Here is a 23483-nt window from a genome sequence, read left to right as displayed (position 1 = left end):
GAGAGAGAGTGAGTGAGAGTGAGAGTGAGTGAGTGAATGAGAGTGAGTGAGTGAGTGACAGTGATTCAGTGAGTGAGAGTGAGTGAGTGAGTGAGTCAGAGAGAGTGAGAGTGAGTGAGTGAGTGAGTGAGAGTGTGATAGTGAGGGAGTGAGAGTGAGAGAGAGTGAGTGAGAGTGTGAGAGTGAGGGAGTGAGATTGAGTGAGTGAGTGAGAGTGAGAGAGTGAGTGAGTGAGTGAGTGAGTGAGTGAGTGAGTCAGAGAGAATGAGTGAGTTGAGTGAGTGAGAGAGTGAGAGTGAGAGTGAGAGAGTGAGTCGGGATGCTCACTTTCAAAGAATGGAGGTAGAGAGACCATGATGAGAAGTCTGGTTAACGTACCACAACCTCCTCAAGCTCCTGGGTGGCTTCGATGAGCATCTTTTTGCCTGGTTCGTCATTCTCCTTGAGCTTTTCCTTTGGAGGCTCCTCTTCAGGCAAGTCTGGAGTTCTTTTGTTCTGGGGTTCTGTTAAAAAGAACAGTATTGGCCTCTTTTGCAAAAAACAAACATAGGATGCCTGCGCTATAGCTCTGGGCCAGGAATGAACTTCCCCTTCCCCCACACTCCCTATTAGAAAAGACCTGGGTTTGTTTGTTTTTCATTCAAAAGGACAAGAAAAGCACTCAAGATACAAATGTTACATATTTCTACCCTTGCTCCTAAAACATAATCCAAATGATACTACTCCTTGACATATAAAATTTCTCTTCAAGTTTAATTCCGTTTTCGCTATTTATGGATTTTGCAAATTGAATTTTGGCATTAAGTTGGATTTTCTGGGAAGCAGACTGAGAGAGAGACAAACACATATGGTGCTTGTTAGGGAGTGCTTTGGGGAACCCCCTTCAAGAGTGGAAGGAAGGAGTGAGCAGAGGCAGCAGCAGAGCTGTGAAGCTGCCCAGGGAGGTCGTGTGCACTCTGGAACCAGGAAGGCCCTCAGAGAGGTGAACTGGGTGAGAGCGCTCTCGTGCAATTCCACAGAGGGTCAGTCATGGGATATCAGCCGCCCTCAGAAGAAGGCATGCCTTTGGTCAGGGAAGGACTCCTGAGCAATCCTCAGAGATGTTTGACAGCTATGGGTTGTCTGCGTAAATCTGTGTCTTGCAGGACTGTATGCTTCCTTCCTGCCAAATTGAAACATTTGCCTGTCCGCGTCTGTCCTCTAAGAATTTACTCTGCTCTTTTCCAGTTACCAAAAGTTGACCACGAAGGAGGTTTTCATGATGGTCTAAACCCCGATTTTAGTGATTTCACAAATCCACATGTTAAGTCTCATGTAACTGTACACTCCCCCCAAAGAGTTAATTTTACTGTTTGGTTGGGTTTGGGGTTTTTTTTTTCTTTTGCTTTATACACATTTTAAACATGTAACAGAGAAGTCTTATCTTTTACAGAGTATGTGCTGGAGTATGTCAAATGATACAATGTCTGATATATTTGCTTCAAAATAATATCTGAAGTGGGGGGTGAGTAAAAATTCAAGTAAAGATGAGGACAATTGGCCCTAACCTAATAATTAAGTGAAACTGGATGAGGGGTACATGTGTAGTATTCACTACACTTTCTTCTCTACATTTGAGCACTTGAAATTTTCTATAGAAAAAAAGAATCCATTCGCGTGCCGGAATACAGTGTAACCAATGAGGTGGTGCTATGTGTAGACAAAGACTACGAGATATTTTAAGATTTAAAAAACAAAAGCAAACTGCAGAACCAATTGCTACTTTGTCCTCTAACATTACTACAGGGAGCCCTATAGCACTGTGCTTACGTGCTCAGCTGCCAATGCTAAGGGCAGTGGTTTGAACCCACCCCAGCCCCAGTCACTCTGCAGAACAGTGGTTCTCAACCTTCCTCATGCTGCGACCCTTTCATACAGTTCCTCATGTTGCGGTGGCCACCAACCATAAAATTATTTTCGTTGCTACATCATAACTAATTTTGCTACTGTTATAAATCGTCATGCAACTATCTGATATGCAGGATATATTTTCATTGCTACAAACTGAACATAAATAAAGCATAGCGATTAATCACAAAACAGTATGTAATTATATATTGGGAATATTTATGTGTCTTCTGATGGTCTTAGGTGTCGCCTGTGAAAGGGTCGTTCAACCCCTAAAGGGATCATGACCCCCGGGCTGAGAATCGCTGCTGTAGAAGAAAGCTGAGACAGTCTGCATCCATAACAATTACAGCCTTGGGAGTCCTGTGGGGCAGGTTGTAGCCTGCAGTCACCATGAGTCAGAAGTGACTTCACAGGAGTGGTGGGAGTTGGAACTGACTTGATGGCAGTGGGTTTGGGTGGGTTATGAGCAAAAGGGAGACATAACAGACAAGAGATAGTAGGGGGAAGACCAACAGGACAGGGTAGATTGGGAGAGAGAATTCATAAGGTAACCCTATTGGATAGAAATCTAGGAGCAAAATTGCAAGGTCTAAGGAAACATGATTATAATGTTATTAGTCTAAATGCCCGCCAGAAAAAGGGTGCCAATTCCCTTTGACTAACAAGTGCCAGAGCATACTTGTTTTTATATCCTTCACAAACTGGCTAGTGTCCATCTGGTTAACTTTTTCACTATGTGGTGGGACAAAGTGCATTTCCTTAGTCTAACTTATTCCATAGGTAACAGAAAATGTCTGCATTTGTTTCTTGGTCATCTATTTCCTTTCCTGTGTACTTCTTCTTGTTCCATTTTCTTTTGCCTCTTCTTCAATGAGGGGGCTCCCAAAAGTTTGTGCAAGAATTCCATTATCAAATATTTAACTCCATTTTCCACAAACTATTATAAACCCTCCTATTAATTTTCTTTTCTTTATTTCTAAGGAGCTCTTTGGACACTAGGGAAACTAACTGTACAGTGTTCCCAGTTTACCCTCTGACTTTATCATTATAAGTTTCTAATTTTTTTGTGTAATCAAACATATACATTTTTTCTTAGTCTTCTTGGTTTTATAGTGATGTATTGCCAAGCTAATCTTAAAGCACATAATCTCCCATATGTCTTGGTCACTTTAGCATTTCCATTTTTAGACTTAAATATTTTATCATCAAAATGCAATTTTCAGGACTAGGGTGAATCCATCTTACTTGTGTCCCTGATCTCAGCTTGTAGAATTCTCCCTCTTGCTTACTCCATTCCAGCCATACTGGTCTCTTTGTTGCTCCAAATACATGCCAGCCACACTCCTACTTCCTACTTCACTTGTCTTTCTCTCTGCCTAGAATAAATAGTCTTTCCCAGACATCCACCTGGCTCACTCTGGCAAGCAGGAGTGCTCAATGATCAGCTCATCCCTTTTTGCCTCATGGAAAACCACTCCCTCCTCCACTCTTCTTTATGCAGCTTTACTTGAACTGTCCATGCCCAGCCAGCACCCTAAGATCCCTGGCTGCATCGGCTGCCTTTCATTTCATTATCTCCCTGCTGGAGGACAGTGCCTACCACTCAAAAGTCTGGGGAACCCAAAGACGCTCAGATGCCACTTCTACCAAAAACAAAAGCCCTACAAAGCATTCTGGAAATGTAACATTTGCCAAAACAAAAACACTTCTACCAAAAAACAAAAGCCCGACAAAGCATTCTGGAAATGTAACATTTGCCTCCCTAGACTCCCAATTCGTTCACGGATATCCCATAAACCAAGAAAAGCAAAGGGCAGAAGGCTGTCGACATGCCTCGTGAAACAAAGGGGTCGGGCAGTTTCAGAGGTCAAGACTAGCCGGAGCAACAGGGTAACTAATACCTTCCACAGCTCCGTACCGAGTTCTAGCCAGGCCTGAGCCGCAACTCCGAATTCCACAGCTTAGAACTTCACATCACCGTCGACAACGGGACCAGAAAAGCCGGCCATGCCACGTGAGGACCTCCCTCTGGGTCTAAGCCACCTTCCAACCGTGGGCATCTCTGGGTGACTAAGGGACTCAACATTCCGGGAAGCCACGCATGAACCGCAACGGGCCTGGCGGCGCTCTCCTTTCAACCGTCTCGAGTAGAATCGACTGGAATGCTGACATTAGGAATTTTTTCACATCTCTGAGAGCGCTGAAAGATTCTGCAAAAAGGCCTGCCGACGACCCGTCTTGAGAAGCTGGCGGTAACGTGGAAAACAATTCCCCTCTTCCTGAACCGTCTGAATTTTTGAACCGTGTGTGTTCCCTATTTTACAGTCATTGATTGTTTTGATGGGGGGCGATGGGGTGCCATTTTACCAGGATGTCACATGGGATGGTGAGAGGGATGCAACCTAAGGGCACAAAATGGGCGCCTTACGGGCAGGTAAAACGACACACCTCTCCCCCCCACCCCACCCCCCACCCATCACAGGTGTCCGCGGAGGGCTCACCACCACTATCGGCAGCCTCGAGGTCTTCCTCGGCTTTCCGCTTGGGTTTCTGCGAGGCCAGGCTGGCGGGGCCGTCCCCCAACAGGTACTTGTGCTCCTGGCCCCGCAGGTGCTTGAGGTAGCGGTCCCTCAGGGCCTGCCACGAGTGCTGCGTGAGCGCGCTTTTCTCCAGCGCTTTCCACAAGCCGTTGCCGGTGACGGAGCTAGGCGAGCGGGCATTGTCCTTTACGTAGGTCAGGATGGCCACGTCGTCGTCCTCGGTGAAGGCGATCCGGCCCGCGAGGGGTTCGGGACCGGGATCGGCGACGGCGCCGCCCTCAGCCGGCGCTCCGGCCTTGGGGTCCCGGGCCGGGTCGGCCGCGGGCCGCAGTCGGTAGTCCTCCAAGGCGAGCCGTACGTTGCGCTCCACGCAGTCCAGGACGTACTGCGTGGACACGAAGTCGCCCGCGGCCTCGGCCAGCGCCTCCCCGGGTTGGGCCAGCAGCACGGCGCCCGGCTCCTGCACCCGGCACAGGGTGCCGCCGCCGTGCAGGATGAGCGTCGAGAGCCGCCGCTTCGCCGGGCTGGGCCGCACGTAGAAGGACACGGAGCTGCCGTCCTCCTTCACGAACAGCGTCGCGGAGTGGGTGGGCCCGCTGGGGTCCTTGCTCAGATCCAAAGCCTCCGCCATCGCCGAAGCCCGTGGCACCCACGGCGCGGCGCCCTCCGGTCTCCGCGGGGCGGAACGGTCAGCGCTCGGCGCGCGCCAGCCGAACCCTGCGCAGTCGCGGCTGCGCGCCGGCAGTGCCCGCCCCCTTCCTTCCCGGAAGAGGCGGGGCTTCGGAGCCTTCCTGGGAAATCGCGTGGGACCCTGGTCACTTTCCGGTCGGGCCGTCGGGCAACATGGCCGCTGTGCAGGAGGCTGAAGTGCAAGTGGACGGCGGCGAGCCGAAACTCAGTAAGAAGTAAGTGCCGCCGCGGAGAAGGGCCTTGCGGCTGGAGGGTGGGCTGGGAGGCCATTCGTGGCGGGCGGCTCCCGGGGTCTCCTTCCCGCTCCCCTGAGATCGGACCTGCTGGGACGTAGTGTGGGGCGATCGGGGACCACCTCCCGGCCGTGTCCCGCGGGATTTCGGCGCTGGCATGCGACCCCCTGCCTACTCTTGGGGTAAAGCGATGCGTTGATTAGCGTGGGAACTGACAGGTAACAGTAGAAAGAAAAGCGAAACCGTCTTTCCTTCGTTTCTCCAGAAGGGAATGCGTTACCGTCTAACTGGACCACGCCCCAATAGGGAGGTTGGCGAAATTAAAAAGTGTCCAGGCATTTCAAAAACACCTTCAGATTTTCCTTGGCCTCATCTTTCAGAGCCGTTTGTATCGAAGAGATCGGTCCTAACGATGCCGTGCGCACGCCCACGTGCATTCTCCCAAAAGATCTGTGGGGATAGATTGAGTCACCTACAGTTAGTTAGTTGCCACCCAGTCGGTCCCAACTCGTGGCGACCCTGTTGAACCCTGCCTTATTCAGCCAGGTGCACCAAACTGCACTAAACTATGCCGTATATATCCTTATTCCAGCAAACCAAACTCATTGCCATTGAGTCGATTCCAACTCCCAGCCACTCCATAGGACAGAGGAGAACTGCCTTAGTGGGTTTCTGAGACTGTGGCTCTTTATGGGAGCAGACAGGCTCATCTTTCTGTCTCTAGGTGGGTTCAAACCCATTGACTGAGGCAAGCAGTACAAGGCATAGCTCACCACCACAGATCCTTAGAGTATGAAGATTAGCAGCCTCTTTTTAATGGCAGGGTCTGGCTTCTATTCATTCTCTAAATGCTTCTCAACCCGGGTTCCTCATTTGAGCCATAGAACACAGGTAATGATTTGAGTAACTGTATTTTCAGGACTTCCAAAGATAGCTGGTACCATTCCAGAGGCATACGAGGGAAGTTCATTTATGGCACAGGGTGAATGAGTTTTAATTGCAGCAGGGTCTGATTCATTTGCTGAGCCCCGATGGTGTTGCTCTAGGTACTCAGTGAGTCAAAACAAGTGTTTGTATCCCTGGGTTTATGCTTTGAGTGAATTCCAACTCATAGCAAGCCGACATACGACAAGGTAGAACTGCTTCTGTGGGTTTCCAAGACTCTTTAGAGGAGTGGAAAACCTCATCTTCCTCCTGTGGGGCCGCTGGTGGTTTCAAACTGCTAACCTTATATTTAGCAGTCCAATACATAGCCCTCGATGCTACCAGGGCTTCTTCAAATGCATTAGAAAATTTTTAAAAGGAGGCATCTAAATAGATGGTTTTGATAACACCCTAATTTGCCTTTCTGGGAGTGATCTGCTGGAACTTGATCTCGGACTAATCCCACTGCAGGAAAAAGGATTGTACTTTGATCTGATGCATGATAATGGGGTTGTGGGACTCTGAAGCGAAAATGCCTTGTTAGCAAGGTTTCCAAAGGAGAGCTGTGTTTCAAGGTAATTTCAGAAACTGGCCAGCCCCTTTCTTCTGACTTTTCATTGAGCAATCACAGCTATGTCATGAACACTATATGTGCCAGGCATCGTGCTAAAACGGTACGATTTTTCTCTCTAAATAATAACCCAGCTGTTGTTTATTAGGTACACTGTTGAGTTCCTGTGTAAAGAAGTGTGGGAAACAGAAGGATTTCTCCCAAGTTGTCTCCCCCAAATATATGCCAGACTTAGCTGCTTGAGAATGACTGTACATGTGGAGGTCATCAGGAGTAGATTAGGGGTTATTCTCCCTAAGAGCTATCAGCCATCTAGACCAATCACACACCACTGTTTATCCCACAACAAGTAGGGCCCACTCCCTTCTGAGAAGGACAGTAGTTGTCTGTTTCCTTGTAGGATCCTGACACCGGAGAGGTCAAACCCGCTCAAGGATGACCCAGGTTAGGCTGCCATCATTAATCTAGGGTCCGCCCATCTTGTCACATGTATACCCCTAGACCTTCCCATTCCTATAGGCACACCCCTAGCTCCTCCCCTTCCTGTTACGCTTATGCATATCATAGATCCCCTTCCTACAATGTGTATGTCTATTGTACTGCCCAGTCCTGTGACATGTGGTTACCTGTAATCATGTCCCCCTAAAGAGATAGAATGCTTGGTTAGCAAGAAAGAAAGCACTCTCCCCAGTCCTCAGGGTCGGGAGCTCTCCCCCGGTTCTCGGGGCTGGAGGCTCCTCCTGCTCTCATGGCCAGGTTCCCCCCATGAGGACCACCAAGCGGGGCTGAGGTGAGCATGCTACCATGAATTGTGTCTGACTCCACTTACTCCAATCTCTCCTCGACCTCTCATGCTCTCTATGACTTTACTATAATCTTTACTTATTATCGCTGTATAATTGCGCCTACCGGACCTGTGATGATTTGTGGGGGACCCCCCTCTCCTTTCACCCCACAAAGAAGCATGAAACACTACCTCCTAGTCCTGTCCCATCCTGGGGATGTGTTAGTGTCCATTTCTTAAATGAAGCAACTGAAGCCCTGTTATAGTAAACCAGCCTCTATGGGGTCCGTAAGCGCAACTGTGCGGCAATAATATATAAAGATCACAGTAAAGTCATAGGAGATAGGAGAGACGATAAAATAAAGGCGTCAGACACATTTCGTGGTAGCATGCTCACCTCCGGGATGGCCATGATCTCAGCAGCCAGGTCCTCACAGAAAGAAGAGGAGGAGAGAATCTTTACACCTTGGGATATTTGTAGGTAGCCATAAGACATGCATATTCAGTAGTTACATACGTCACACGGTGGGTGTTGACCACAGTAAAGTCCCTGAGCTCCCAGGTGGGGAAATAACTGCATTGGGGGAGGGGAGGGGTGCTGCGGCTGGAGGAGAGTTCTGCTTCTATAGGGAGAGACAGAATCGACCATGTGCTCACTTGAAGGCAACATAGCTGTTAGGGGAGAATCTGTGGGAATCATATTTAAAGCAGGATAACGTGCTTCGACTTTATCTCTAATTTACCAAAGTGGTGTCTTTCCTACCGTGGAATATCAGCTTTCCAGATTCCCTGTTATAAGTTAGGGAGTATAGGTCCGTGTTAGGTTTCCCACAAAGCCCTAGGTGATTGAATACAGTGCTGAATTGTGCAGAGTTAAAGCTGGCCTAGCCCAGAGTGGAGATTTAAAATCAAAGGCTGATCTCCAATATCCATAGAGTACTACTGACTACATCATACTGCCTGCCTTACCTTGTCTTGAAGAGTCCCCCATTGATACTGAATATTCCTATCATGACCATGAGCTAAATTTTTGTAAATTGACATTTACTTCTGTTTCATAACTCTTAGAAATTCCATGGTATGAAATCTTTAGTAAGCATTATATTTTGCCAGGTGAAAATTTCCCCAATTTTAAAAACAGATTGACTCAGGTGGTTCAGCCCCACCTAGAAGGCCTTCCTCTGGTGTGGCTGAAAGAAAGAAGAGTATCCCTTCCAGCACAAAGACTCTAACCGTGGTCTAGTCTTGGACCCTTCCTGAAGCCATCCTTCCCCTGGTTCCTAGAGCCCCAAGCAAATGTTGTCTTTGGGATTTTGTGCGGCTGGTTTTCAGTTCCATCTGGAGTTTCCACTCGTGCCTTGGAGTCTCTGTTGACTCGTGGCGCCCCTGTAGGGCAGGGTCAAACTGCCCTGTGTTCGTTTTTGAAACTGTAACTTACTGCACTAGAAAGCCACCACATCTTTCTCCCTCGGTTTGGCTGGTGGTTTCATGACCTTGGGGGTCACAGGTCAACATGTCACCACTACCCCACCTGGGCTCCTTGGGTCATGGTAATACAGTATTTCTTCTCATTGTATGCTGCCAGGTGTTCACCTCCTGGAGGGAGACCGCTGTCAGGGGCTTCAGAAGCTCCCTCTCACACTGGGGCTCCCATTTTTACACCACTATAATCCATGTGACCCTTTCTCCTTGTAAATGATTGGACCTCACGTGTCCACCTGTTGCACGCAGCTGGACAGGAAGGAACGCCCTCTGTCCTCGTGGTCCGCACAGTGGCATTCATAGGGTCGCTGGCGTGAAGTTCCATGGTGCACTGTAAGAGCGGGCGAGCCCCACCCCCACACCCATAGAGCCAGAGGAGTGTTGGTGGGGGGGGAGGGTGTATGTCCTGTCTGTCACCTCTTACCCCGCCTCTCTGTTTCCCGTTAGGTGGTGGTAATCCTTAGTTCCGGGGTGTTCTGCCATGTTGATGCAAGCTGCTGTAAGGCTTGTTAGGGGGTCCCTGCGCCGAACCTCCTGGGCACACTGGGGTCAGAGGGAGCTGCGACTGGGTCAACTTGCTCCTCTCCCAGCGTTTCACAAGGACAAGCCACTTTCTGATAAAGGAAGGTTGGTGCCAGTTCCCTTCTTTTTTTGATCTGGTAGCAAAAGTTGTCCATGCGGTCAGTCCCTTAGCTGGTTGGTAAGCCTGGCAGAGTCTTTGGGGCTTGTTGCTAAGGAAACAAGCAGCTTTGTTACCCAAACCAAGAGTCCTTCTCGCTTCCGTTTCATTCAGATTCTCTCACCGTAGCTTGTTCTTCTGATTGCTGTGCGTCTTACTCTCCGACGACGGTGCTGTAAAGAGCCGTGCTGTTGAATACAGATTTTCCAGTGAGGGCTCTTTTCCCTATCCTGTCTGTCTTGGGATTTGTTTGCCCTGGAGGTTATTTGGCTTCCAGTTTCAGTGCTTACCCCAGGACCTTTCTGGCTTCTGTGTAGGATTTATTTGCTATCAAGAGCAACGCCTAGATGAGTGAAAACCAGTTCATCCTCTTAATCCGAGGAGGAACTTGCAGCCTTCGATGCCCCTTGAGGGAATGGCTGGACCACAGTGGTTGCACGCCGACCTGGCAAGCCTGTCTGCACAACCGTTAAAGGCAAATTGATCGTCAGGAAGAGTCACCTTTACTTTGAAACCATCAGAATTAGTTTTACTTCAAACCCCAATTGCTTTTTTAGTTGTTATTATAAACTCATTGGAAAGGATGTGCCCTGGTGCCAGACAAAACAGCAGGTGCGACCAGGATCACTAGTCACAGATCAGCATTTCAGAATGTTTGATGGTCGTTGAGGGCATGAAAGAATGAGCAATTCATTCTCTCTGTATAAGTATCAATTGGTTTGGGGGTTCAGATAGCAAGTTCAGGTCATACAGAGACCAACTTGGCCAGAATTGCTCTGGTTTTGAGCTGAAGGTAACACGTTTTGAACTGGAGCCTTGGCTGAGTGAAGGGTTTGAATCCCTATCATTCCTGTCCTGAGTGCAGAGTGGAACTTCCTGATAATGAAGGATCCAGAAAAGCTCACGTTTGAGTCTCACACCATTGAGGAAAAGTCATTTGCCCAAGGGCACCTAATTGGTAGGCAGATGTGTGAGGATTTCGTCCGAGCCTTCTGACTCTAAGAATTTATTGTCGATACTCCACACTGCCCTGTACACCACTCTGCCCAGTTCGCTGCCAAAACCAGACGATGGTAAAGTGGGGCATTGGCTCAAAGCCATTCTAGGAGAGATGGTCAGTGTGGTGATTCCCTGAGCTGAGGTTGTCCAGCCCCTCAGGACTAACTCATTTCCTAGGGAAGAAGGGAAGGGGCAAGCATAGCTGGAGCTGTTGCTATCTCACACGTCTGAGCTGGTGCTCTAATCCCAAACTCACTGCTGTCAAATCGATTACACTCCTAGAGACCCTGGATCGGGTTTCTGAGTCTGTACATCTTTGGGGGAGCAGCCAGCCTCCTCTTGTTCCTATGGAGCAGCTGGTGGTTTGAACTGCTAACCTTTCAGGTGGCGACCCAGTGCTTAGCCCACAGCCCCACCAGGGCCAGGATCTGCATATTCTCCAGAGGCTCCCAAATGACTAATACTCAGCCCCCAGAGCATTGGGTTAAGCATTGAACTGCTGACCAGCAGGTTGTTGGTTTGAGCCCACTAGCCACTCTGCAGGAGAAAGAAGAGGCTGTCCGCTCCCAGAAAGATTTTTGTCTCAGAAACCCTAAGAAGCAGCCCTACTCAGTCCCTCAGGGCCCCCATGAGGCAGAGTCCACCTGACGGCAGTGGGTTTGGTTTTGGGGTGCTCATGGAGCACTAGTCTAATTGGCTTGGGAAAAATCTGCCCTGGTTTTCTAGAAAGCCTATTTTCTCTACTCAAAATATAAATTACTCTGTAGGATTTTCCTTTTCCAGTGCATTGTGATTTTAGTCAGGACCCAATCAATTATCACGGGCCTGAGTTCGGACGCATGAACCTTATATGTTTTCCCCGTGTCTCTTTCACTTGACTGAGCTACTGGTGGTGAAGTGTGAACTTTGAGGCTAAAGGACCGTGCAAGGGCATGGTCCCCTGGCAATTCCTAGTTTTTTGTTTCTGTTTTCTTCTTTTTTTTTTTTAATCAAATACTTTTATTGGGGCATATTACATCCCTTATCACAATCCGTACATTCATCCAGTGTGTCAAGCACATTTGCACATCTGCTGCCGTCATCATTTCAACGCATTCTCTTCCCCCTTGAGCCCTTGGGATCAGCTCCCCATTTCGATTCCTAGTGTTAAGAAGTGGTTCCAGGATTAAGTGGAGGACTTTTCCAGGAACTAGCCTATTGATCTTCCTCTCCTTCCACCAGTGAACTAAAAAGACGCCTGAAAGCTGAGAAGAAGGTAGCCGAAAAGGAAGCCAAGCAGAAGGAGCTCAGTGAGAAACAGCTGTGCCAGGCGGCAGCTGCTTCCACCAACCACAGCACCGACAATGGTGTTAGCACCGAGGAGGAAAGCCTGGACCCAAATGTGAGTCCTCCTTCTCTGGGCCCCCATCCAGTGGGGTCGGGCCTTGGGGTGCCTCTGAGGAGGCTGATGGAGAACTCTGGGACCAGACTATAAGAAGGACCAGTGATTCATTTGATGAATAAGCACTTCAGGTCCCTGCCACTCCATCTGGTCAGGAGCACAAGCCCTGAGCATTCATCCACTGCCTCCTGACAGCCATTTGGGAGAATCCGCTGCCAAGTGACTCACGCGTCTTCCTTGGACCTAGCTGGGCCTTAGAGCCGTCCCAGAGCCACGTATCTCCCTAAAAGGACACAAGGGTTGGCGGTCGACCAGGGATCATCCAGCATTGTCCCATAGGTCAAATCCCCAGTCCTCTTTGTGAATAGAATTGTGTGGGAGCACGGCCGTGCCTGTGGGTTAGAAGCATGTAAGACTGCTTTCACATGCCCACGCAGAGGTGAGTGGTAGCCTCAGAAAGGGCTGGCCGGCCATATCCAGACCTGTGGTTTCAGAAGCAGAGACGGGGCTCGGTTTACAAAACCTCAGCATCTTGGAGCCCTTCTGAGGCAGACTGCCGTTCTCTCTTGTCTGTCGGGTGCAACTTCTTGAAAACCCCTGTTTTTCTTCCTGTAGCAATACTACAAGATCCGCAGCCAAGCAGTTCAGCAACTGAAGACCAGTGGGGAAGACCCCTACCCCCACAAGTTCCACGTGGACATCTCACTCACACACTTCATCGAAGAGTACAGTCACCTGCAGCCTGGGGACCACCTGACTGACATCACCCTCAAATTGGCAGGTAGGAGGGCCCTCTGGCAGTCTTTGGAACTCCCGTAGCACGCAAGCTTCTCCTGCAGAGTAAGGGTCGGGTAGGAAGTGGGGTGCTGTCTGACTGCTCAGAAAGAAGCAGGCACCCTTGAACCTGGGACCCCATCTAGACAAGGTTATGCTGCAGAGAAGGGAGCCTTCTTTGAGGGCAGCTCCTGGCCTGTCACTGCTGCTAGTGTCCTAAGGAGGACTTCCCTTCTGGAAGCAAGGTTCCTAAGATGTCCAGTCTTTAGTCTAAGAATGTTCTCACTGAGACTCTGTGAAGGACCTTCCAGAAGTTTGTGGAGAAAATGGAATGAAAAGCTCGTGGGTTTCTGTCCATGGACTTTTTGAAGCCCCCTTGTATTTCTGAGAAATGTTTTGGGGGTTATAATATCTTGTGTGGACCTTCTTCACCTTATTTTTTTTATTAAATCCCTTTATTTTTCTTGCCAAAAAGTAACATTCAAAGAAGCAGAGAGGGAAAAATTCAACTATCCATAATTCCACCACCCAGAGAGAACCCCTGCCAACCCCTTGTGTGTATGTATGTGTGTATGTGTGGTGTATTAGTGTGGATTTTCTCTTAATTTGCAAAAAGTGAGACGGTTTTGTATTCTGTTACAGTCAGCCGTCTTAATGCATTCAAACCCCTGAGTGTACATTCCTCTACTCGCCTTTCCTCACGGGCTGCGCGTGGGCTCAGGCTTGGCTGCACTGGAACTGATCTGATGGTTCTGGTTTCGGTAGGGCCGTGTTTTCCGCGGTTCAGGGATGGATCCTCGGTGTAGTTCATGTAGATGGTTCCAGTGGTTTACTGTTGGCATCAAACCACAGTGAGCTTTTTTATTAAATAAAAATAGAACAGAGGATGCTCTACAAAGTAAATACGTAGCTTGCCAAATTACCATACCGAGGAAAATGCTTTTGTAACCCCCACCCAGATCAAGGGCTAGCACTTGGCAAGCCGTCCGGAGAAAGCCGACCGGGTCTCCCTCACGTCTGGTCCCCACCTCACTTCCACCCCAGGAAACCACTGTGTGGCTTTTTGCAGTCTTTTCCATTCTTATCATTTATACTTTGCCCTCCGTGTGTTTCTTTCCCTTACAAACGATTTGGTGGTGGATCCCGGGCGGACGGCCATTGTGCCCGGTCCAGGTGTAACTGGCTGTGCAGCCTCCAGGGTGCGCTCCTGGGCTCTGGCTTCCTGCAGATCAGCAGCCGACCCCGGCGCGTGCTCAGACACAGACTTAATCCTTCCTTGGCTGGGCTGTCGTTGGTCGTGTTTTCTTTCCTCGGGAGGCAAGTGGTGTCCAATTGCCTCTTGTTCTGTGACTCTCGGTACCTAGACATGTGTCTACAGCAAGGACCGCGAGCTGAGGGTCTTCTCAGCCTGCCATTGTTTTATCTTCGTTTGTTCAACTCCACTCACGCGCTGTCGTCAAGCTGCTTTCGGCCCACAGTGACCTATAGGACAGAGGACAGCTGCCCTTAGGTTTCTGAGGCTTTAGATCTTTTTTTTTTTTAGTAGTTTTATTAGGGGCTCGTACAACTCTTATCACAATCCATACATACATCAATTGTGTAAAGCACATTTGTACATTCACTGCACTCATCATTCTCAAAACATTTCCTCTCCATGGCTTTAGATCTTTAAGGAAGCAGACAGCCTCCTCCTTCTCCTGTAAAGCAGATGGTAAATTCGAACCACTGACCTCGCAGTTAGCAGCTCAGGTTTCTTTCCTCACTTATTAATTCAAATAATTTATAGAAACACATTTCCTTTTTATTTACCCAGTTTTCAGTTAACAAATTGACTTCATTCATCCTCAAGAAGTTTTTAAAAAAAAATTCTGAGCTTTCTTGCTTGCTTCGGCAGCACATAGATTAAAATTGGAAGGATAAATATACTGAGCTTTAAATCTTCATCCAGTTCACACTTGGATTATTATACAACAGCCACCCAGATGACAGAATAATACTTGGCCGGTTTTAAAAGTTCAGGTCAGTAAGTATTAGTTCACTAATTTAAACATATGCATGTGGTGTGGGTTTTCTGTTCGCTTCACTTACTGCCCTTCCTGAGACCCAATCTGCCCATCTCTGGCCAGTGGGAGCCTTCCCGAAATGCCACTCTACTCCCTGTTGGCTCTCCCTTTCATGATGAGAGCTTGGCATGGACTTGACTTCAGCCCTTCTCTATTGCTGATTTTTAAAAGGAAGTTTGATCCACTGTTTGGAATAGCTTTTCCAGCGTCTCCAGGCTCCCTCTTCTGGTGTGTTTGGGAAGTGTTAACAGTGGGGGAGTCACTTACTCTCTGGGACGCCCTGGCTCAGCACCCCTTCCTCAGTCTTGTTGGAGCTTTTCTTTCTTCTGTCCCTGTCTCTTTGTGTGGGGCCTTGTCTGGAAGGGCGCCCTGAATGCTAAGGTAAGGCCTTCCTGGGGGCTGCGCTTCTCCATCCCTAGACTTCCTCCACGCAGCCCGCTCATTGTACTCACCAGTGTGGCAACCCCTTCCCAGGTCCCACGAGGATCCCTACTGGTGTAGTGGGTGAAGCACCTGACTCCTGGTTCAAATCCACCAGCTTCCAGAGGAGACAGATGAGGTGGTCTGCTTCCACCCAAATGTATAGCCTCAGACACCCTACGGAGTGGTTCTACTCTGTCACACAGGGTGCTGGGAGTCATAATTGATTTGGGGGCTGTGTGTTCTTCACGGGAGGATTCAGGAAGCTCCAAAAAATGTACGGCCTCCAACACTGCCATCTTCTAAGACTCCCGCGAACATGTTTAAGGCCACCCCTCTGCCCCTCTTCACTGTCTTGAGTGGGGTCACTGGCACAAGGGAAAAGGCTGAGCTCAGACCTCGGGCCCTGTTTGATGATCTGGTTTATTCTGCCCCCAAAGGAAAGTTGGCACAGTAGCGTGGAATGCGTTCTGGGTCTGCCCATCGGTATCTCTGCTGTTCCTCTTCCAGGTCGGGTCCATGCCAAGAGAGCTTCTGGGGGTAAGCTCATCTTCTACGACCTGCGAGGAGAGGGGGTCAAATTGCAGGTCATGGCCAACTCCAGGTACGTGGAAATGCCCAGTCACAGCCCTTTCTAGACAGACAGAGCAACCCACTGAGAATAGAGACCCACGCGGTCTCATTTTGTCAGTGGTGGTCAGAGTTAGGGCAGGAAGAAGTGGGATCCCTTTGGGTATGGCCAAGAAGCAAGATCACGGTCATCTGGTCCCTTGAGAGTAATGACTGCGCCTCAGGTTCTGTCGGCAAGAAAAATAAAAGATAACAACTTTTAATAACAATTGTCCTGGTGCCTGAGATTCTCCTTGGGCTCACATTATCCAGTCTTTAACGGTTTGGTGAGAGGTTCTGGAGTAAGCCAGTGATTTTTTTAAAATCTGGGCAGTTTTCCTTTCATGCTGAATCGTTTTCCTTCCGTCCAGGAACTATAAATCAGAAGAAGAATTTATTCGTATCAATAACAAACTGCGTCGGGGAGACATAATTGGAGTGCAGGGGAACCCAGGGAAAACCAAGAAGGGGGAGCTGAGCATCATTCCCCATGAGATCACACTGCTGTCCCCCTGCCTGCACATGCTGCCGCACCTGCACTTTGGCCTCAAGGACAAGGTGGGCTCTGGCTTCCTCGCCGTGGCTCCCAATATGCATTCGCTCATTTTGGCAAATCCGTGATTTCTAACTGCTTCCTTTGGTTTAGGAGACACGCTATCGCCAAAGATACCTGGACCTGATCCTGAATGACTTTGTGAGGCAGAAATTCATCGTCCGCTCTAAGATCATCACGTATATCAGAAGTTTCTTGGACGAGTTGGGATTCTTAGAGGTGAAGAAGGAGCGTCCCTTCCCTGACACCTGATGGGCTGTGCTTGCCTTCAGTGCCCCTTCCCTCCCAGTAATTGTCGTGCTGTGAGGGCAGGAGCTGGGCACCGTGTAGGATAGTGGACATGTTAACAAGGTTGTGCAGTTCTGTGCTTTACCAAGTGGTCTGGCTTTTCTGCAGCTTTAAAAAATGTTTTAAATTATGCACATGACAGGCAAGCACATGTTACTGTAAACCACATTCACATCGCACAGGCTACATGTAGGGTAAAAAGAGCTCATCCTCGTGGTCTGCAGACCAAGTGGTTTTCCCCATCTTTTTAGATCGAAACTCCCATGATGAACGTCATCCCAGGGGGAGCGGTGGCCAAGCCCTTCATCACCTACCACAACGAGCTAGACATGAACTTGTATATGAGGATTGCTCCAGAGCTCTACCATAAGGTAATCGATGGGCACCTTCCCCTTAGAAGGTTAGAGCCACCAGGAGAGGAATTCTCATTTGTCAGGTGTGCCATTGTGACACTGCGAGGCTTTCTGTACAAGGTTATGGAGCATCCCGGGGCAGAAGGCAGAGGGATTGTCTCTCCTGGATTCACAGATCCTCCTAGACTGCACTTGTTACCCCGATAACAATATTAAGGGTAGATGATTCTTGCCTTTTCTAGAAGCAATCCTTTACTGCTTCTCTGGACGCTGGGAATATTTATCTTCAAATCACCCAATGGTGCCGTTCAAGATTTAGTTGGAGGTAGCACCCTAACTAGTTTAAACAAAGGAAAATGTAGTCAGGTTTATGGAAGAAAACTCAGTCTCCAGGAGGATCGGAGAATTGGCGTGGGAGCCATACACCTGTGATGCAAACCACCAGGTCGTTTGCATCAGCGATGCAATGCCTTTTCTACCAAGCACAGTCACCCTGGCGCTAGGCCGAGGCACTGCCACTAGGCCCTCTCTGGCCCCGTTGGCCAAGATAAACTCTGCAATACCCACCTCATCTTTCAGAGCTCCCATGTAGGGGGCTCAACAGGGCATCATAAGAGATGGAGCTTGGGTCACATACCTGCATCTTAACCCCCAAAAGAGCTGTTCTTTTAAGGGGCTGGCCTAGACTCAAGCTGGACCTAAGGAAGAAAACTCGTGGTTCCAGGGAACCAAGACAAAGAAAGATAACACTGGGTATCATCACAAGGCCTCAAGGAGAGCCTGGTGCTAGGGCTTCCGAGTGGCGAGCTGAGCGCATCCCTATGCTGCAGACACCAGGTTGGGGCTTTTGTAGACAGAAGTGTTCCAGGCATCCTAAAACAGATGGGCTGCTGTGTTGCTAGATGCTGGTGGTTGGCGGCCTGGACCGGGTGTATGAGATCGGGCGCCAGTTCCGGAACGAAGGCATCGACTTGACTCACAATCCCGAGTTCACCACTTGTGAGTTCTACATGGCCTATGCCGACTACCACGATCTCATGGAAATTACGGAGAAGATGGTCTCAGGTGACCCTCCCGCCTCCCTCTCCCTGGGGCACAGGTCCAGGGGCTGCTCCCCTAGGAGGGCTGGTGGGGCTCCCGCTGTGCTTCTTGACTCGGTTTCTCTCCCAGGGATGGTGAAACACATCACAGGCGGGTACAAGGTCACCTACCATCCCGAGGGCCCCGAGGGCCAGGCCTATGAGATTGACTTCACCCCACCCTTCCGACGAATTAGCATGGTAGAGGAGCTGGAGAGGGTGCTGGGTGTGAAGCTGCCAGAAACGAGCCACTTTGAAACGGAAGGTAATGCCCAGCACCCCTCCTGCCCGGTCAGCTCCGGCTGGCTGGCCCTGGACGCGCGGTTCCGCCCTCCTCCCTCTACTCTCCTCTCTGGGGGCTTTTCTGCTATGGGACAGTGTGAGGTGTCCTGTTGGAACTCACTCTGTGCGTTACAGAAACTCGGAAACTCCTGGACGACATCTGTGTCAACAAAGCTGTTGAATGCCCTCCTCCTCGGACTACAGCCAGGCTCCTTGATAAGGTGAGAGGCCATGCTCTGTCCTCCCCGTGGGACCGGGCCCCTGCTCCCTGGGAACACAAACCCCGCGGGGAGAACTAGCTTTTGTAGAGCCACAGCCTTCACGAGGTGGGGCTTCTGGGTGCCCTCCCACTTGGGTGGGAGCTGAGTCCTCCTCTGCCCAGGCCGGGGTGACCAAGCGATGCAGCCGGGACTGAGGCTGCTGGTGGTGTCCTCTAGCTCCGCTTTGCTCTTTCCTAAAGCTTGTTGGCGAGTTCCTGGAAGTGACCTGCATCAACCCCACCTTCATCTGTGATCATCCGCAGCTCATGAGCCCCTTGGCCAAATGGTGAGAGGAAGCATGGGCTGCCCATGAGCTGGTGCTCGGCGCTAACTCCAAAACTCAGTGCTGGAAGCAGCTTCAATCTGCTCAGCCCCAAGGTGCCATGGGCAGACTGGGGTCTCTGCTCCATTTGGGGTTGGCCAGCATAGCTCATGGCTTTTCAGCCACACAGCGAGTGTTTGAGGCGTCTGGGTGGCACCGTGGGTGAAGCACGGAAATGCCAACTGAAAGTGCGGTGCTCCACGCCCACTAGCTGCTCTGCACGCTTCAGAAAATGAGGTCATTTGCTTCCATCGCCCTGAAGCCCCATGGGACGGTTCACCTTTTCCCTCTGGGGTTGCTAGGAGTCAGGATTGACCGGATGGCCATGTGTGAGTTTTGGGAGAGCGTCTTCAGGTCTCCGGCCACTCTCACTACCTCTAGATGGAGGAATTCTTGTGTGTGGAGCAGACGTGAGAGTGTTGGGGCTCAGTGTATTCAGGCTCCCCTTTGGTCTCCTGTCCCCAGGCACCGCTCCAAACAGGGTCTGACGGAGCGCTTTGAGCTCTTTGTCATGAAGAAGGAGGTGTGCAATGCCTACACGGAGCTGAACGACCCCCTGCGGCAGCGGCAGCTGTTTGAGGAGCAGGCCAAGGTAAGGAGGGGCAGTCGGCCAGCAGACACCCACCCGACCCTGGTCCCTCTCACCGCCTGTCATCTGTGGCTTCGGCAGAAACAAAGGGTAAAGCAATGCACTTCTCTGAAGAAGGTCGAATGTCGAGGAGAAGGATTACTATCCTAGGCCTGACATTCCGAAGACTGCAAAGTGGGTGATTTCCAGAACAGAAATGGACGGTCTCACTATTGTGGAGGGGAGGAGTGAGTCAGGACGTTGGCTTTGTTGCTTCCTTCTGGGGGAGGAGAAAGAATACTTCCATTCCTTCCTCTCCGCTGCTGGTGGGTCCATCCTTGACTTGCCCCTGCAGCTTCTTAGAGACCCTGTCTCTGTCATCATCTCCCTCCCTGTCTGTGTGTCACTTCTGTTGAGAAGGACGCCGGTGTTGGACCACACTTGGTTCATCTTGGCCTCGTGGTAACACACCGATGGCCTCCTCAAGCCCTCTGTCTGTAAGCAGTGTCGCGCTCACAGGTCTGAGAGATGCGCCCTCAGCATGTCATCCGGGAGGTCCCGTTCCGTCGGGGACAGAGATGTCAGCGTTTGATCTGCGTAGGGAGCATGACACTTCCCTTGGAAACCCCTTTGAATAGCAGAACAAGGGTCTTGTCTTTGTTCGGTCGAGCCTCCACTTGGGCACTTGTGAGCGTTGAAGAATAAACCCCCACAGCTGCCTGCCGACCCAACCACGGCCACCGACAAGTGCGAGAGAGAAAGTGGGGGGAACGTAGAAATCATCACGGGGTCTCACTGGAGGCCCTGGGCCACACTGAGTGGTTTTTATTTCACGGAAATACAGGTGCCTTTTAAGGTGGAGTTCGTTCGTCAGCTTACCCCTCTAGGTCTTTCAGAAAAGTGGCTTACTCGGGGAGTTACTGGGAAACCCATTTCCAAGAAGCCCCGAGAGTCGGACCATGGGGACCCTCGGGTGGGGATCCCTCCAAGGGCGAACACGTGCGCTCTGGCTCTGAGACAGTGCAGCTTGGCTTGATGCCATGTTTTGCTTCTCTCCTCTTCTAGGCCAAGGCTGCTGGTGACGATGAGGCCATGTTCATCGACGAGACCTTCTGTACTGCCCTGGAGTACGGGCTGCCCCCGACAGCTGGCTGGGGCATGGGGATCGACCGCGTCACCATGTTCCTCACAGACTCCAATAACATCAAGGTACACAAGCAGCCTCCAGGGCACCCGCCGCCCAGGAGGGTTGCAGACAGGGTGAGGTAGACCTGGGGGAGGGAGGGGAGAGGCTCTGGGCTAAGGGGAGGAGCAGGCAGGCCTCAAGAGAGTTGTGGTTTTCTTTCCTACAAAGTGTGGAAACTTGTATTCCTCCTTGCTAGATGAGGGCAGCTAAGTTTAGGGGAGCCTGTGGTTGGGAGGAGGGGGGGTCTGTGGTAGAATAAAAGGAGGAAATGCCTACTCTCCCAGCTGGGCTCTACGGATCTCTGGGTTTGAGCAGACAATAACCTGAGACGCAGGAGTGTGTCGCTGGGTGTGGAAAACTATTCCTGTGCTTCACATGCCTCTTCCTGTCCTGTAGGAGGTGCTGCTGTTCCCTGCCATGAAGCCTGAAGACAGGAAGGAGAATGCAGCATCTGCCCAAACGCAGGAGGAGAACACCCCGGTGGGCACCTCTGTTTAAGAAACAGTAGCTGCAAGTCACGTGACATCTTTGCCTTGCTGTGAAAGGGCAAGACTGCCGGGGCACTGTCCATGTGCGCGCTGCTCTGTTTGCCACCACGGTCGGCTCCGACAGCTGAGGCGAGAAGAGGGATCGAGAGCTCCTTCTTATCAAATAAACCACTGGTCTCTGCTCTTTTCTCTTACCTCTCCTCTTTATCTTTGGAATGCCAAACTTGATCCAGACTGCTGACCACATTCATTTCAAAAAACACCTGGGTATTGACTGTGATCTGGCAGGCAGATGCTCTAAAGGATCAGGGACCCTGTAGTAAACAAAGCCAAGCCCCTGACTTCGTGGAATGTCCATTCTTATTTGAGGGTTGTGGGGGTGAAGCATTGTAATCGCACATTTCTGATGGTGGTACAAACAGAAGGAAAATCAAATCAGGTTAAGGGGACAGAAGTGCTACTTTAGAAAGAGGTGGGTGGGAGACAGTGCTATCTTAAACATGGTAATCAGAAAAGACTCCTGCTTGGTGACATTTCAGTGAAGATTTGAAGAGAGTGAGCCAGAGAGATCAGTGGGGCAAAGACGATTCAAGGCAAAGGGTAGAGTTTTTGACTAACAGCCAAGGTCTGGTTGGGTTGGAGGGGCGAGAGGCTCAATCAGGCAGGCCCCTGGAAGCCAGGCAGAGGAGTGGAAGGAGAAGAAGCTGGGAGACATCTGAGCAGAGGGGTGGGTCTAGCTTGTTTTCAAAGGATTATTATAGTTGGCCAGTAGCAGGGAAAGAAAGGGAGTCCAGTGGGGAGGCTCCTGGAGTGTTCCGGGAAGATGGGTGCTAACAATGGAGGTTACAAATGGTTGGTTGCCTCCTGTTTATTTTCTTGATAGACTGAACTTCCAGGAAAGAGAATCGAGGGTGATGAACGATTTCACACCGGAGAAAGCTGAGTTGTCATTTACTGAGATGGGGAAGATGGGGTGCAGGTCTGGAAGGTGTAGCTCAAAGGCATTCATGTGACTTGCCTGCTGGATATCCAAGTGGGAATTGTCCGTTGGTTGAAGAGTGAATTTGGAGTTGAATGTATTTTGTCATTATTTTCAGCTCACTTTAGCCGGGCTAAGAAGGTGATGGGTGTGACTGAGGGTGACTGACAATGATGCAGCTAGATTGATGGTCACCCTCATCCCTGGAAGATGACTGCTGCTTTAAAGACAGAAAGTAGGGAGTCAGTTGCACATTAACAACGAAGCTGGGAAGAGAGGAATGAGGAGCCAGGGTCCTTAGCGTTGGGGAACAGCTATAGCCCCTTTCCTCTGGGAAGGAAAAGAAGGAAGGATGAGAAGGAGCAAGTTGGACTTTGGCTCCTGTAATATATGAAGAGTAACAAGAAAATAAACTCTTGCCTTTTAGCCTTGGAGATGGTAGTGGTTGCTGCTTAGCACAGGCTCCTGAAACCTGCAGATGGCTTTGCTGCCCATTCCTCCCCGACTGAATTGTTTAGACCAGTGCTGCCCAGTGCAGTAGCCACATGTGTCTACTGAGCAACTGAAAGGTGGCTAGTCCAAATTGAGACGTGGTATGGAGGAAAACCATATACCAGATTTCGAAAACCATGGAAAATTCAAATGCACAACAGCTCAATTTAAGAAATATTGGTGACCTGTTGAAATATCTTTCATATACTGGGTTAATGAGAGGGATCCCTAATAGCACAGTTGGTTAAGCACTGGGCTTGCCAGCCATGAGGTTAATGGTTCAAACCCACCAACTGTTGCAAGAGAAAGATGAAGCTATCTGCTCCTCAGAAACCGGGGGTGGGGTGGGAGAAATCTCAAATATAACTTAAGGAGAACATTTACTCGGTTTTGTTTTCATTTCTTCAGTCTTAAGACAAAAACACTTCTGCATGAGGGGGCACATAAAGTCATAATGGTGTCCACAGTTTTCCTGAGAGTCGTGAATTTTAAAAGGACGTAGGATTAATAACAGCACAATAAGAAAATGTTCTGAAATTGCACAACTCTTAATATGATTGAACTATTAAACAGTATGGTATGTGAATCATATGC

At 49.9% G+C, this 23483-nt stretch overlaps 2 protein-coding genes across 3 annotated transcripts in view; one reads left to right on the top strand and one right to left on the bottom strand.

The window, feature by feature from the left end:
• The window catches only part of LOC101649286 (TERF2 interacting protein), a 9564-nt gene extending 4448 nt beyond the window's left edge, over window positions 1–5116 (bottom strand). Inside the window, 2 exon segments of the mRNA XM_045293755.1 lie at window positions 314–503; window positions 4392–5116. Of these exon segments, the coding sequence (XP_045149690.1) occupies window positions 314–503; window positions 4392–5061 (860 nt within the window). The 5' untranslated portion in view covers window positions 5062–5116.
• Window positions 5117–5256: 140 nt separating this feature from the next.
• On the top strand, window positions 5257–21612 carry KARS1 (lysyl-tRNA synthetase 1). 2 transcript variants are annotated; one of them, XM_045293844.1, is made up of 15 exons: window positions 5270–5335; window positions 9562–9741; window positions 12014–12173; window positions 12789–12954; window positions 15941–16034; window positions 16411–16597; window positions 16686–16811; window positions 17132–17251; window positions 18136–18298; window positions 18404–18577; window positions 18730–18815; window positions 19055–19140; window positions 19642–19768; window positions 20810–20953; window positions 21327–21612. In XM_045293844.1, the coding sequence occupies exons 2-15, from the start codon at window positions 9596–9598 to the stop codon at window positions 21426–21428; spliced, it is 1881 nt and encodes a 626-aa protein (XP_045149779.1). In that variant the 5' UTR covers window positions 5270–5335; window positions 9562–9595; the 3' UTR covers window positions 21429–21612. The 2 variants fall into 2 exon arrangements, with proteins under 2 accessions (XP_004704595.1, XP_045149779.1); XM_004704538.3 differs by lacking the exon at window positions 9562–9741 and having other exon boundaries at window positions 5257–5335.
• Window positions 21613–23483: the final 1871 nt, after the last annotated feature.

This window comes from Echinops telfairi, unplaced genomic scaffold (assembly GCF_000313985.2).
Source record: "Echinops telfairi isolate 266 unplaced genomic scaffold, ASM31398v2 ScPeMD7_2291;HRSCAF=2852, whole genome shotgun sequence".
Lineage (NCBI taxonomy): Eukaryota > Metazoa > Chordata > Mammalia > Afrosoricida > Tenrecidae > Echinops > Echinops telfairi.
The sequence above is the reverse complement of the archived record's forward strand: the minus strand, read 5'-3'. Positions and strand labels throughout refer to the sequence as shown.